Source organism: Cavia porcellus, unplaced genomic scaffold (assembly GCF_034190915.1).
Source record: "Cavia porcellus strain 051 isolate PalLab524CR breed Dunkin Hartley unplaced genomic scaffold, mCavPor4.1 scaffold_40, whole genome shotgun sequence".
NCBI classification, from domain to species: Eukaryota; Metazoa; Chordata; class Mammalia; order Rodentia; family Caviidae; genus Cavia; species Cavia porcellus.
In genome coordinates, this window is record NW_026947523.1 from 6,225,249 (window position 1) to 6,240,260 (window position 15,012).

The 15,012-nt window shown below is 53.9% G+C and overlaps 1 protein-coding gene across 7 annotated transcripts; it reads right to left on the reverse strand.

Moving 5' to 3' along the window:
* Nucleotides 1-826: 826 nt before the first annotated feature.
* LOC100717002 (cytochrome P450 2D16-like) lies at nucleotides 827-14,575 on the reverse strand. Of its 7 annotated transcripts, none has more exons than XM_063243910.1 (12): nucleotides 14,392-14,555; nucleotides 10,428-10,549; nucleotides 10,073-10,221; nucleotides 5,010-5,264; nucleotides 4,214-4,465; nucleotides 3,822-3,974; nucleotides 3,550-3,710; nucleotides 2,986-3,162; nucleotides 2,659-2,800; nucleotides 2,281-2,468; nucleotides 1,727-1,868; nucleotides 827-1,626 (listed from the first exon to the last, which is right to left on the reverse strand). In XM_063243910.1, the coding sequence occupies exons 4-12, from the start codon at nucleotides 5,107-5,109 to the stop codon at nucleotides 1,448-1,450; spliced, it is 1,494 nt and encodes a 497-aa protein (XP_063099980.1). In that variant the 5' UTR covers nucleotides 5,110-5,264; nucleotides 10,073-10,221; nucleotides 10,428-10,549; nucleotides 14,392-14,555; the 3' UTR covers nucleotides 827-1,447. The 7 variants fall into 7 exon arrangements, 6 of the variants coding, with proteins under 6 accessions (XP_063099980.1, XP_063099978.1, XP_063099982.1 ...); XM_063243908.1 differs by having other exon boundaries at nucleotides 4,214-4,385; nucleotides 14,392-14,554; XR_010045793.1 differs by lacking the exons at nucleotides 10,073-10,221; nucleotides 10,428-10,549 and having other exon boundaries at nucleotides 827-999; nucleotides 1,272-1,626; nucleotides 4,214-4,385; nucleotides 14,392-14,575.
* Between the last annotated feature and the right edge of the window lie 437 nt (nucleotides 14,576-15,012).

A 15,012-nucleotide genomic window follows, 5' to 3' on the forward strand; every position in this document is an offset into this window, starting at 1 on the left:
CTGGGTCTCCATGCCCAGTTCACAACAGCCACTGCCAAATGGGGACAGAGGCGGAAGAAAGCAGTTCTTGCCCTTCATCGGACAGACTCCAGGCCAACAAGGATCGAGGCCCAGGAGGCAGGAGGAGGAAGTCAGGGGTTTTCACCACCTGGCACAGACTTCTCAGTGGCGAAAGGGGCAACAGAGGCCCAGGTTGGAGGGGATGACCCCAGGGCTGTGCAGTGCATCACGGAGTGAAGCCTAGGAGCAGGGTCTCCACCTCTCTGCAGCCATGTCACCTACTTCTCTGCTGCGTCACTGTCACACAGGTCCCACACAGGCTGAGCCTTCTCCCTGGGACCCCACAGGCTTATCCCTGACCACTTAGAAGGTTGAACCCTAGTCTGCACATCTGACAATTGTCCTCCGACTCCAGCTGGGCCTGAGAAGCAGCTCCACACTGCAAGGGGCCAGGGAAGGAGCGTGATCCTGCCTTCTAGTGACGCAGGGAGGCTGCTGTCCTGGGTTCCCCCTAGGCCTTCCCATGAAACTTGCGGCATCAGGCCTCCAGCTGCACCCACCCAGGTACCCCGGGCCTGCTTGGAGGCCTGCTGAACTAGGTTTCTGGGTGCTAGAACTGCTAGAACCTGTGGGGTCTCCCTCACTGGCTAGGTAGACTTGGGCGTGTGTGTGTGGGGGGGGGTGGGGGGTAGAGGGTGAAGCTGCCGTCCTGAGAAGCCATGTGCAACCCTCCCTCGGGGCCCTGCAGGGAGGTAATACAAGGGGTAAAACTGACGTGCAAGCCTGTGTAATGGGCAGACCAGACGGAGGCAGGGAAGAACAAAAATGAGACTTGTTGTTTTAATTTTTTGATCACATGCAAATGAGGCACCAGCCCAACAGATTGCCAAGCTAGTGTTCTACAGTCACTGGTACAGTTCTGTTTTTCTCCTGGTACTGGGAGTTTATCATCTACTTTGGCCAGTGCCTAATCTTTGTCTCCTTTGCTTTGTAAACAATCTATGGGATTACAAAAAAAGCAAACAATTATATTACTGCAGTAACTTCTGAAGTGTCAGTGCTTTTTTAGAGTTAACATAGCAGATTTTATCTGACTGTCCTCTTCCCTTTTTGTTACGGGAGATCGAACTTATAACCGCGCCCTTGCCAGGAAGGTGCTTATGCCACTGAGCTAAATCCCCAGCCTGCTTTGTCTTTTATTTAGAAACCCTTTTAAGCATGCGACTATCATGAAGCTACAAGCCCTAACCTGGAAAAGAGACCAGTTTTACCTTTTTTTTTTTCTCAGTAAAGAAGAGATGAAGTAGGGAGCAGAAGAGGCCCTGGGGAGGCTGCTGAGGCCCCACGATGGCACGGGGACCCGCAAGTTGCCAGGGTAGAGCTGCTAAAAGGGCTCATTGTACATCTGGTCTCTGCTGGCCACAAGTGCAGGGCCTTGGTGCCACCTCTAACGGTGCAGTGCGCAGAGCTGGTAGGGGGATGGGCTCTTCAGGATGGCAAAGGGGGCAGAGTCGCTGGGCCGGGGCTGCCCCTCAGGCACCGAGAAGCTGAAGCGCTGCAGCAGGCAGGTGAAGAACAGGAAGAGCTCCATGCGGGCCAGGGGCTCCCCGAGGCATGTGCGGGGACCTGTGGGTGTGATGGCGCTCAGTCAGACCGCAGCCTGGGCACCTCCCCAGCCAGGCACCCTGAAAAGGGCACAGGGACCGGGTACCCAAGAAGCAGGCACCTGCTGAGAATGGCATGAAGGCCTCGGGCTTCACAAAGCGGCCCTCAGCATCCAGGAAGTGTGCAGGGTGGAATTTGAGGGGCTTCTCCCAGGCGGTCTCATCCTTCAACACCGATGACAGGTTGGTGATGAGTGTGGTCCCCTGGCAGGAGATGCACAGCATGAAAGTGGACTAAGGTGGGGACACAGCTCGTGCTGTCACTCAGTATGCACAAGCACACACTCACTACCTGCTCACACCTGGAGCCTTCAATTAACCATGAGCCCCAGAAGCTTCTCAGTGCCCTCTCGGATCCCATAGCAGGGCCTGGTCACAGGGCTCCCATGGGTGCTCACGCTGTCATCTGTCTTTGCGTGTGCTGTCTCCTCCAACACCATATGACTTGTTTTAGCCTTTATTTCACCACTCCGGAGACTCAGTGGGGTCAGGGAGGCACTGTGTACTCAGTGGTGCACCCATGGCAGCACCAAGGGAATCCAGGATCTGATGGCTTGGGCACTGCCCAGCCTCACCTAGTAGTGGCTACCCTGGAGAAAGAGGGCCCCAGGCCTACCTTGGGGATGAGGAAGCCCTGCACCTCAGTGTCCCGGGATGTCATGTGGGGAAAACCTAGTGGAGCGATGTCCGCAAAGCGCTGCACCTCGTGAATCACGGCGTTGGTGAAGGGCATGCGGGCCTGGTCCGCCATCTCTGGGGGACGCCCCTGGCCTATTACTTCATCAATCTCCTGTTGCACACAGCCTGCACAGACAAGGGTTCCCACGGCAGGTCAGTCCCAGAAGTAGTGCCCTGACCCTGCCCACCCCTGTGTTAAAGGCTGTGTCCTCACACAGAAACTGACGACGCCTATGCTTGGAGCAGGGATCCCAACTCAACTCAGGAGCCCTGCACTACCCTTCCTCATTCTCCCACCAGCCCCAGCTGGGCTCACGCTGCACATCCGGGTTCAGGATCATGAGCAGCAGGGCCCAGGCCAGCGTGGTCGAAGTGGTCACCATCCCTGCTGTGAAAAGGTCAGCCACAACCAGGCGCAGGTTTGCATCACTGAAGCTGCTCTTGGGGTTCCCCTTGGCCTGGGCCAGGTAGAGAGGGTGGGCTCAGGAGGAAGAGGAAGGAGCCCCAAAATGTCCCCGGTTCTGCATCCCTCAGCCCAGATGCTGGGTCACTGGGAGATGCCCAGGCCCCACTGGCCTCACAGGACTCCCTCCCTCCCCCCCAGCTCAGACCCCCAGTCCCTCCTCTTACAGCTGCCCCTCACCTTCTCCATCTCACTCAGGAAGGTATCAGTCAGGTCTCGGGGGGGCTGGGCTGGGTCCCAGCTCATCCGGTGCTCGGTCAGCAGCTCATCCAGCAGATCCATGAAGGCCTTCTGCCCAGGGAAGACCTTGTCTGGCAGCCCTGGGATGCGCAGGAGAATGGGGACTGCGTTCAGCACCTGTGACAACACAAGAGGGGGCCTGGATATCTCCTAAGTGCTCACGGGAGCAGCCTCAGGTCTCACCCTCCTCAGGTAGGGGAGCAGGGGCCTGCCTGGGCCAGTAGTGGCCACTCCCTGCCTGCCTGCTCCTAGCTTGGGCTGCCACATGTGACACTCCACCACGGAAATCTAAGCTTGTGTGACTCCCAGTGTGGACTGAAGGTGCTGACTCCGCCTTATCTGGAACACAGAAGACAGCCTGCCTGTCTCATGACTGTCGTCTGCCATCTGCCATCTCCAGCCTTTTCCTCCTGTGGTAGCCTGTCCAGCAATGCCCTCCGCCCATTGCCCCTGCATGCGAATCCTCCTCAGAGGTCCCACCTCAGGGGGCCCCCTGCCCAGCACCTGGGGCACGATGCCGGACTCTTCCTTCATGGTGTCCTCTAGCAGCCTCAGCAGCTGGTTGAGGCGCAGGTCCTCGTACTCAAAGCGGTGTGCATAGATGAGCAAAGCGATCACATTGCATGTGGCTTTGTTCAGGAATGCATTGGGGCTAAAGGGGCGTCCTGAGAACGGGATGTGCATTAGGAAGGGGCAGAGTTCCAGTTACAGTCTGCCTCTCCTCCTCCCCGCCCCTTCCTATGACACCTCCTCGTTCCCCAGGGCCCATCACCTACCATCCTGGGAGGCAAAGGCGGCACAGAGGCAGGCGGCCTCCTCGGTCACCCACTGCTCCAGCGACTTCTTCCCCAGGCCGAAGTTGCGCAGGGTGGACACAGAGAAGCGCCTCAGTTCACGCCAGGTGAGCCCGTAGTGCGCCAGGATCACCCCTAAGGACAGGTGGGCACTGGGGCTCGAGACTTCTGCCCGACCACACACTTCCTCGTCCACCCCTCCCTGTCGCAGCCTGGGGTCCCTTTGAACCACCTCTATCACCTGCATTCTCTGGCTTTTCCTCACGCCGCATCGCTGTCTGCCCCCATCAGACCCTGTACAGCCTGTGACCACTGCTTCCCAGTCCCTGATCCTCCCCACCCCTGCTTCTCTCTCTGTCGCTGCCTTCATTTACCACGAGAGTGCTGCCCAATGCCCACGTGCTCATAGATGGGCATTGGTGGCCGGTCAGCAGTGTCCTCACTGTGGTTCACCAGCGCCTCCCGCACGGCCACCAGCCCGTTGAGAATGACCACATGCTTCCAGGCCAGCTGCAGGCTGAACACATCTCCGAAGCGGCCCCGCAGCTGCAGGCAAAAGGTCAGAGCGTCTGTGAAGCTGGGGCTGGACCCTGCAGAGCTGCTGGTCTTTACCTCATCAAACGAGGCTTGGGAAAGCGAAGAGAAAACCAGGCATGAGGAATAGACCCAGTGTCCAAATCAGGAGTCAGGAGGCCAGGGCTCGCGTCCTTTATGGGAGAGGAGCTCACTTTGGATGAGACTGACCAGCGCTTACCAACCCGTCACGGTGCACAAGAGACCCCGGCACCGCGGCTTCACAGGACTGAAAGCATCACTGCCTTCTCCTGGCCTCAGTATCCCCGCTAAATGCTGTTCAGGATGCTGGTCCTGCCCCTCACTCCCAGGACTGTTCCTCTGATGTCATCAGAAGGGACCCGGGGCCTGCATAACTTCTGCTCTACCCAACTGGATCCAGAATCTCCTGCCACATCTCACTCAGCTCCAAGCCTTGTACCCTGAGAGAGCTCAGAGTGTCCCTGGGCCTGAAGTGTCTTCCCCAAGGCAGCCTTCCCCTGCTGCCACTTGGGGGCCCACCTCCCTGTGCAGCCTGGGCTCCCCACCAGCTACTGCAGGCTTTGGTGTGTGCATGTCCTTGCCATCATAGCTGCCGGGTGACACCAGCTCCCTTACCTTTCGGCAGCTCTCCAGCATGTTCCGGAAGTCCACCTGCAGCAGGTTGCCCACGCCGGGCACTGGCACAGGGCCTGGGGGATAGCGAGTGGCCCAGCATTGGCGCCGGTGCATCAGGTCCACCAGGAACAGGAAGATGACCACAGCCACGGCCACAGAGAACAGTGCATCCCCGGTCAGCAGCCCCATGGCTGCCTCCTCACCCACCGGTGTGGGTGCCCCTGGACAAACAGAGCCCGGCACCACTCCAGGGACCTAGGGTCAAGAGGAAGACATGGCTGTCACACCCTGGGCACTGGACCAGCCTGGACATTCCCGCGTAAAACTTTATCCCCAGCCAGGAGCCAAGCTACTCTATTCAGAGGGTAGACGGACAGATGGGGCAGGGAAGGGGCAGGCACGGTGGCCGTGACAGAGGTCCTTGCCCCTCTTGCCTAGGTGCTGACCCAGGGGAGGGAGGCGGTGGTGACTGATGGAGAACTGTACCAGTCCCTCCCTCGTACCCCACAGCTAGAGCGTGGTAGGACTTGACCCTGCACACCACCTCTACACTGACACATACCCCAGATGTGGCACATCTGTGTCTCCTGCTGAGTTCTTGTCCTTCCCTTGCCTTGCCCATCTGCTCCTCAGGAGCCTTTGCCTCTCATATCTGTCACTCACAAATAGAGGGAGGCCTTGGTGATCAGAGGGAGGGTGGGACAAGGTCTCCACCTGTCTCCTCCTGTCTCGGTCTGGAGTTACAGTTACTGTAATGAAATACCTGAGGCAGGCCACGTAAGGAAGAGATTTGGTTTGGCTTTTGGTTCTGGAGGTTAAAAGGCTCCTATCTGGTGAGGGTCCCCTTGCTGGCAGAGTCCTGGTGCATCACATGGCAAGGGACAGGGAGCTGTGTGTGTCTGGCCTCTCTCCCTCTTCTTAGTAAGCCACCAGGGTTCAGTCACAGTGCCACCCTCTGGTGGGTTCATCTACTGCTAGTCACTTCCCAAAGGCGCCACCTGTGTCACCACAGTCAGATTGCTTCTGTCTCCATTGAGCAGCACAGTGGGGTTGAATTTTAACATGTGAAGCCAAGATAGGAGATTCAACCATACCCAAGAAATGCCCCCACCAGGGCTTCCAAGGTGTCCCGCACCTGTGTCACCTACCACACATGCCAGGAGCCCATTCCCAGATATTACTCCTATGTACTACACACCCACACCCACCCCCACTCCCACACTGATTCTGGTCCCACCAAGCCACACCCCCAGCATTCACAGAGAGACTCACTCAGACACACGTAATCCTGTGCATGCACACAGGCACGTGTGCACACCTCAACCCAGGGTGCCTCAGGGTGCTGGAGGAGCCTCTCCTATTGGGGCTGCTCTAGTGTGGCTCTCCATGGGGCCCTTGGCCATCCCCACCCAGATCCTGGGCTCCGGCCTGACCCTTGGGGAGGACCACTAGGATGGCTCTCCTTGCAAAAAGACTATTTATCTCCATTTTGGCCAAACCTGCCACTAATTCTGTGAATTGACATGCACAGAGCTGGCTTAGATATTTCTTTACCCCTTAATTGACTGATGTGTAGCCTTTAAATCAATGGGACAGGGACCTGGGATTTAGCTCGGTGACATTAGTGCCTGCACGGGCAGCACGAGTTCATGAGTTCAGTCCACGGTACAAAAAAAAAAAAAAGGGACAGGTCAGCGATGCCCCAATGCAGCTCCCAACCAGTATGTGTGAGCTAGGCTAGGGTCACTGCGCTATCTGCCACTGCCCACTGAGATTGAGGCTTGAGAAAGAACCTTCACATCCCAGGGCATGAAGACTGGACATCAAAGCTGCAACGCTGACCCCCAACACAGGATTCCTCCTCAAGCTGTTCCGCAGATTACTCTCTGCAAGCCCCTCTCTGCCTCCTACCTAGCTCTGCTCACAGCACTCACGCACCTCCTGGACTGGACTCAGTCATTCACCCCTGAGCCACCCCGCCTTTGACAGATTAATAAAATCTGGGATCAGCCCTGGGTCAAGGGCTTTGCTCCAGTCAGACATTCTTCTGACTGGACTTAGGACCCCCTTGGCTCCTACAGATCTTTATTCATGCAGTGGTCATACTGGAAGTGGTAGGCTGAAATTAATTATTGCAATTCTAGTAACATTTCCCTGGGATCACAAATGTGGGCTCCACCAGACCATGAAGAGACTGGCAGAGGGGGATCCCCACAGCCCTGGCAAGTTAAATTCTGGGTGTTCCGAGACAGAAAGGTGCTCGAGGCTTACTAGTTCCCCAGGCCTGGCAATCAGGGAAGTCCAGAATCCCCTTCCCCTGCCTGGACACGTCCTCAGCCAGTTCTCTGGCCTCTCAGGTTTCTGATCAGAAGTCAGTACTGATGTTACGGACAATCTTATGCTCACAAGGACTGGCTTTCTTCTTGCTCCTTCAAAATTCTCTTTTGACAATACTGAGTGGTAAAGATCTCTTTAGAGGTTATGCTACTTGGAGTTCCTTGAACCTCTTAATATTTTATCACAACTGAATGATTCCCCCAGGTATCAGAGGGCACCCAGACCTAGGAAAATGTTTCTCCCAACAAAGGAGCCATAAAACTTATGTTTTCACACTTTAACATGCAGGAAGACCCGGTGCCTAGAGCCCTCCAGCTCTTAAGAAAGCTGGGCATGATGGGTCCTAACCTTTGACACCCCAATCCTGAGAACCATGAATGAGAATGAACAAATCCAAGAAACTCTCAAACAGTTGTTTCTAATGCCTTCTTTTAGCCCTCCATATCTGCCCATCCTGCCCCACCTGCACACGTGCTCTCTTTCCTGACGGCTGCAGGGACAGTACCTTACTAGTATACCTTAGTACTAGGCAGTGGCCCATCAGGCCCTGGGGGCCTTCTGACTGTGTCAAGTGGCAGACTCTGGTGCCAGGAGTGCTATGAGCTGGGGAGCTCCCTGCCCTAAGGGGATTTAAGAAAATGCTGAAGCAACTGTGGTGGCACACACCCACAACCCCAGCACTCTGGGAGGGTACAGCAGGAGGATCACAAGTGTGATCCCACCCTGGGGAAATTAGCAACTTAAGATTGGTTTTATTATTATTTTAAAGGGCGGGGGAGGTAACAGTGCAAAGCCCTGGGTTCTACTCTCAGTGCAAAGCACAGCACAGGACAACACAACTGGGAGGCGGCCTCAGAGTGGTCTGAGTGTCTAGGGTTCTCTGTTCCAAGTTGTTCCCAAATGCACCAGGCAGTGTACCAGATTCAGGAATCCTTAGTAGTCTCTAATTCCCATAAGCACTGCCCACATGCCTGGCCCAGAAGAGTCATCCTGAGGGTAAAGACAGAGGGAAGGCAGCAGTTGGTGCCATTAGTAGCACCTTTAGACCCTGAGGTTCAGAAGACCAACTCAGCACAGAAGAGGGACCTCAGGAGCCATCCCGTGTGACCAACTTTGGGGCACAAATAGAAACAGAAGCACAAGGTGAGAGGGATAAGTCCAGGGTCACACAGCACAGTGGCAGCGCAGGTCTAGAATCAAGGTCTTGCATATCTGCTGCCCACTCCACAGCCCAAGGCTGACCCTTCTCCCAGGGCAGGTTTGAAGCCCACAGACCCCATTTCCTGTGCTGGTCCAACCCAGTGGGACCTGCCCAATCAAGGCAGGCATTTGGAGGATGTCACCCAGGGTTGCAGCCCACACAAGTGTCCTCTGCCTGCTCCAGCCTGACCTAAACTCACACTCTACACTCGCAGGGGGCTGGACCTCATCCCTAAGGGGCTCAAGCAGGACACCAATCGTGCTCTCTGGTGACTAAGAGGCTCAGAGAAGTGGCACCCTCATGGGCTCCATCAACTGGCTATAGTGTGGACTGGGCTCAGTGGTGCCTGCCCTGTACACATCCAGGCTAAACAGGCCCCTGAGCGCTAAAGGACAAACTCAGCAGGTGGGATGCAAATCCTATACCTCACTAAGAATTGCTCAAACTGTGCCCAGCTCCTAGGAGACGTGCCAAATAGGTCATCAAATAGATCATGCTAGCAAGTGATATAGTGTTGGGTCACTGGATCTGGATGGATCATTTTGACCTCTAGGGGTGCTGAAGGCTCAGTAACTCATGTCAGCCATGTGGTGTTCCAGGCCTGGAAGATCAAACCCCAGTACAATCTGCGGACGTCACAGGGGAGCTGGCACTGACACTGGATATGCTCCATTCTTCTCTTCACATACCGGCTGGGAATTAGGCACTATCTGGATGATTCCACTGGAAGAGGACACGTGGCACCCTGTGCTGCTTCTCCAGGACTTGGTATTATGGAGCCCACATAGCTTTAATGGCTTCCTGTCTGGTGACAGCATCTGCTAGGAGGTTCTCACTGGAGCCAAGATGATGGGGACACTATGTCCTTGAGCTTCCAGAACTAGAAAGTAGCCTGACTCAGAACAACAAACCAACCAAGCAACCTCTCAACCAACTAGGCAACTATGGACTCAATGTCCCGTCCAAAACTCACATTGCCATTTGTTAATATAAAATTATTAGGAGGCTGGACTTAAGGCTGGGGGCAGCTCAGTTTTAGAACACTTTCCTAGCGTTCATGAGGACTCAGGTTCAATCCCCAATACCACAAACACACATTTTAAAAATCTCTGCAGCATTATATGAACTAAGCATGGTGGGGCACATGTGCAATCTCAGCTACCTGGAAGGCTGAAGCAGGAGGAACACAAGTTTGAGACCAGCCTGGGCAACTTAGTGAAAATCTGTCTCAACAAAACGGGGCTGGTGACTGCTGGAGGTGGGGAATCTAAGACTTCTCGCTCCAGGGTGTGGCAGGGACAGCTGCCTTTTAGGCAATCACACTGGGGCCAGAGAAAAATAGGTCACCGTATGGCTACTCTCCAGGCAAGAACATAAACGCATACACGTACATGGAACCTGAACTCAACCTCCTTGGAGGATAGAAATTATGGCCGTGCCCAGGCCACACAGATGCCTGAGGAATCTGAGTGCTGAGGATTTGGCACCTTAGGCCCTCACTCCTAAGCAGGTTGGGATTTCTCACCTTACAGCAGGGGCATCCAACCTCCAGGCTGCACAGGCCCCAATGAGTGAAGCAGAGCCTTCCTAGGGCTGAGGGTATAGCTCAGCGGCATAAAGCACCTGCCTGGCAAAGCAAGGTCATGAGCTCAACTCCCAGCCCCACCTCCCTCTCTGCAAAGAAAGAAAAAAAGAAAAATAAATAAATAAAAAGGAAACATGGATTAGTAGTAGCTTATTAAAAAGAGCTGTCATGGGCTGCATATAAAATATCCAATATAGCTAATGGGCATACACAACCAGAGTCCATTTGTGTTTACTATTTTTATTACAACATGTTAAAAAGGGAAACATAAATAGAAAACATCAAGATTTTTGACCTTGTTTTGTGAAACAAATGCACGGATGTCTGGATCAGTAGAAGTGGCTGTGATCACTGAGGACTTCTCCAGTGCTTGTCATACATTTTTTATCTCATTTTTATTCTTCATGTGTTTCATTCCTGAAAACAGTTGTTGACAAATGTTTACACTGCCAAAAAGCATGACTTGAATAAGGCGCGACAGGGAAGGGAGGTGTGACTGTGGAATGAGAGCTATTTCTCTCTGCAAGTCAGGTCTTGAAAAGTGCTGGGAAGGAACACGAATCTCTGGTTGTAACTGTACACATTCCAAAAATAATTGACCACTGATTTTTCTATGATTAGTGATGTACAAGTAATTGTAAGACTGTGATGCCTTTTTGGACTTCCTATGCCACAGGTAAAGAAAACTGCTAAAGAAAACTTTTAACTGATTATGTTAAAAGAGACCACAAGCTCCAGTTTCATAATCAAATATGGGTTCTTATATGTCTGCTGCTCCATTTACTTACTATTTCTTTATGGTACTAGGGATTGAACCCAGGGCCTAAGCACAGAGCTAATTACCGGCCCATTTCTCCTACTCTGAATTTTGAGACAGGGTTTCACCAAGTTGCTAAGTTGCCCAGCTGGGCCTGAGCTTTCTGTCCCCCTGCCTCAGCCTCTCAGAATGCTGGGTTACAGGCGTGCATCACTCTGTCTGGCATATATGTGCTTCAGAACAACAAATGCCCATCTGCGCAGACACACACAGCTGAAGCACTGCTAAAGGCAATCACTATTTTGCTTGTCAAGTCCCACAGGGCCATGTATTCCCTGACATGCATGGGTTGACTCCACTGACTGTGAAGTAGACACGAGGAGCAGAGTTAGCACTGTACGGTGTCATAGGGAATGAGTAGGTTGGTCTCCCTGCCAGACCCACAGGTCACAGATTGCAGGGACTATGTTTGACACTGGTTTCTCTGCAGTACCAAGCAGCACATGACATACGGGCAGCCCTTGAGGACAAGTCCTCGGTGCACTTCCCTACCCCGCCAACTGCTTTTCACTCCTCGCTTACCAACTGCATGCCCAGAGGTGTCACGGACTTTTCCTTTCCTCTTAAACCTTGACAGTCAACAAATCTTACTGATGCCAGGCTCAAAAAGCTCTCGGACCCACTATCTCATCTAATTAATGGTTAATGTTTTAGGTGGAAAGTCTGGACTCTGGCTCATGGGCTGGCCTCGCACTGCCTGCTCCAGCCTCACCTGAACCACCCAGACACACTGTCCAGGCACGAGGGTGGGTGGCAACTTCAGGAAACTCCCTGTACTACTCCTAACCTAAAAGTCCACTCCCCATTGACCCTTGGTTTGAACACAGCACAGATGAGAATATTCCACTGGCTTCCTCGTGAAAGACCTGTTGTTTATAGACAAAGATGGAGACAGAAAAAACTCCTGTTTCCATTGGGCCGGGAGCCTTTCTCCCTCCAACCCCTGTTATTTCAGGACAGCTGGGTATGTATGCAGCATTCTGAGAGTGATTTGGCAGCCATGGGCAGTCACTTGGAAGCTCTGGCTTGCTTCTCAATCATGGGACAATTGTGTCTGTGCTACTGCCTCCCTAGATGGCAAGTGAGAATCAGCCAAATAGGCACAGAGCACAAAGGGTCCACTGCACGGGGCACTTCGTTCCTGTCTCCCCAGCCGGTGGGGCTCTTGTTCTTAGCCTGGTTCTCTTTCTCTCTAAAGTCAGATGGGCCAGAATTCTTAAATCCCACCTGCTGCAGGCCCTGTGCTCTGCTTCACTTTCAACTGCCTTGCCTGGCCTGTTTCTCTTTAAAAGAGAAACCCAAGCCCAGGGACTAGATCTGGACTCAGCTGGGAAGACCCTATACAGAACAAGTTCCCCATCAGGCACATTCAGTTTGTGCTGAACTTTGTGACCTTCCCTTGTGGGAACAACACAGGGTGCTGGATCCCTATGGACAGACAAAGCAGGGCTCACAGCACCCACAAATCAGGAACTCCACAAAGGTAATATGACCTAATATTACCAAAATGCACCCACAAACCAGAAACCCCACAAAGGTAATCTGACCTAGTATTACCGAAATGCAGCTGCCTCTGTGGAAAGAATCAGAATGTGTCTGCATCTCTCCCCGTGTCTCTTCACTCTGCCTAAAACCTCACCTTTTCAGCACTTACAGTACACACAGGCCTACATCTGTCCTGGGTTGTACAGATGCGGCACGTGAAGCTCTGGAAGGGCTTCACAATTGTCAGCCTGTGTCCAAGTGACAGAGAAGGGCCTCCAGCTTGGTCTGTGGTGCCAAGTCTAGGCAGTAATGGTCCCAGGACCCACACAGAATCAGGGAGTGCTGGCTAATGACTTACAGAGTAGAAGAGAGGGTGACCAGACCCAGGGGCCTGTGACAAGACCTGTGGGCCCTTACGGTACTGCCCTCCTGGGTAAGAAGGCTCTGCTGAAGCCCCTTGCTGGGTGCCTCTCTCCTGTGCACCACTACATTATGATGTGGCTGCCACTGCCTCCTAAAGAGACCACACTTGGGGGAATACTAACCAGGCAGAGATGGAGACAGAAGCCTTGTGGGGTCCTATGGATGGGCACAGTTCCATCTTGGTCAGTCTGTTTCCAAGTCTCCTCATGGGGACACAAAAAGCTCCCACAACCATGACTGGTTTTATCTCCTCTCCCCTTCTGACTAAGGCCATGGATCTCTGCAGAGCTCTTGCGTACTCCGCCTTCTCCCACACCGGGCCCTGCACATTTAAGTCAAAGAAGCAACATAAAATGCTCCCTCTCCCTAACTGCATCCTCTATGAGGCAAAGTATGTTCTGGGCCTTTGAGACAGAGCCTGTCTCCTCTCTCTCAGACTACTGAACAGGGTGTCTTGGAGCTAAGGAGGAAAATCAGTGCACGCTGGGAACTAAAAGAAACAACTAAGTAATCAGCACCGTGACTGCCAACTGTGGAACACATCGCTGCACCGCTGCAGTAAGCAGAGGTTACACAAGGAACCAGCCAGTTTAGCCTGGGCAACCTTAAGTATAAAGAAATGCCACCAAGAAGGGCCTGTGAACTCACTTCAGTCCCTGACCACTGGCCTGCGGGACCATTCTATTCAAAACAGTTTGTCCTTTAAGTATTAACCACAGGAGCCAGGTCTGAGTTCTCAAAGTGATGCTCTAAGTCTGGCCATAACAGGTGGACAGAACCGGACAGAGCACAGTAACTGAGGACTTCATTCCAGCGGGCAGCCTGCAGCCATTCACTGTGAAACTCCTGTACAGCACTGCACGTTTCGGTATGTTTTCATTTCTCTGAATAAAACAAGGGTGGAGGGGTGTATTTTGGGGATGACCAGCGACTGAAAACGCTTTTTCTGGGGAGAGCAGAAGACAAGGAGAGCTGGCATCCTCTCCACCCAATTCTTAGGAAAGCATCAAGGCAAGAGGCTCAGGGAACCCCGAAGTGCAGTCACCTCTGTCCCGCGTTGTCTTGATGGGGATCACGGCCCCTGCCCCAGGCCTCCACCCTCCACGCTAGGGCGGAGGCGCTCACTGCCACGCAAGCCAAGAAGCACCTGCAGAGCTTAGCTTCCCGGGCCGCAACCTGAACTTTCAAATCAGAACCTCGAGGTTGCGCCCAACTTTGGCTCTTTAAACAGGAGCCGGGGCCCGGGGCCCGGGGCTCCCAGCGGCTCAGGCCGCTATCCCGGCCCCGCCGAGCGGTCGCGGGCCTCCGCCGGCTCCACGCCCTCTGTGGGCCAAGAAGCTGGCGCGGGGAGCCCCTTCGCCGCCAGACGTGCAGAGGCGGACGGCAGGGACAGCGCCTGAGGCTGCAGGAGCTTCAGCGTCCCCAGGGCTCGGCGGCCCGCTGAGCTCGGGGAGCCTCCTCCGCACCCTTGGCCTGAGGAAAGCGAGTCCGGCCTCCCTCCACAGCCTCCGGACAGAAGGGGGTCGCCCTTTACCTCGTGGAGACGGTGGCGGGGCGGCGAGCAGCAAAGACTGAAGCTGCTGCGCGCACACAGCTTGCGAACCGAGGAGGAGCTCAGGACTCTCAGTGTGTGGGACACATCTGGCTTTTGCCAGAGCCCTTGAGGCCTTCTGGTTCTTCCGTGACCCCAGAGGCTCCTGGGGCGCGCAGGGATCTCTGGGACTTGTAGTCCACCGGGGTGGACGAAGGCCCTAGGAAACTTCTTGTAGTCAGGGTTTAAAGGGAAAAGATTTAATATGGAACACAAAATTTATTAGGGTTCTTTTATAATATTCACCGAAAGAGTCAAATGCAAAAGAATGCAAGAGATCTGTCCACATACCAGAGACCCAAAGCCAAGGGCCTGGATCCCTCGGCAATGTCTTGCATGAGTTCATCAAAAGACCTACAGCCTATGGCAACGTTCTCCAGGAGTCCAACTAGAAGCCAAGAGAGCCCACGACGATGTCACATGCAAGTCTGTTTCAAGGATCTGAACTGGTAAGGTCCAAAGGTCAGTGGTGGAAGCTTGAAAGTCTGCACCAAACAAAAAAGAAAGTCTGCACCAATGGGATAATGGATCTGTGCCATTGGGCTGTGGGATCAGCACTGGAGC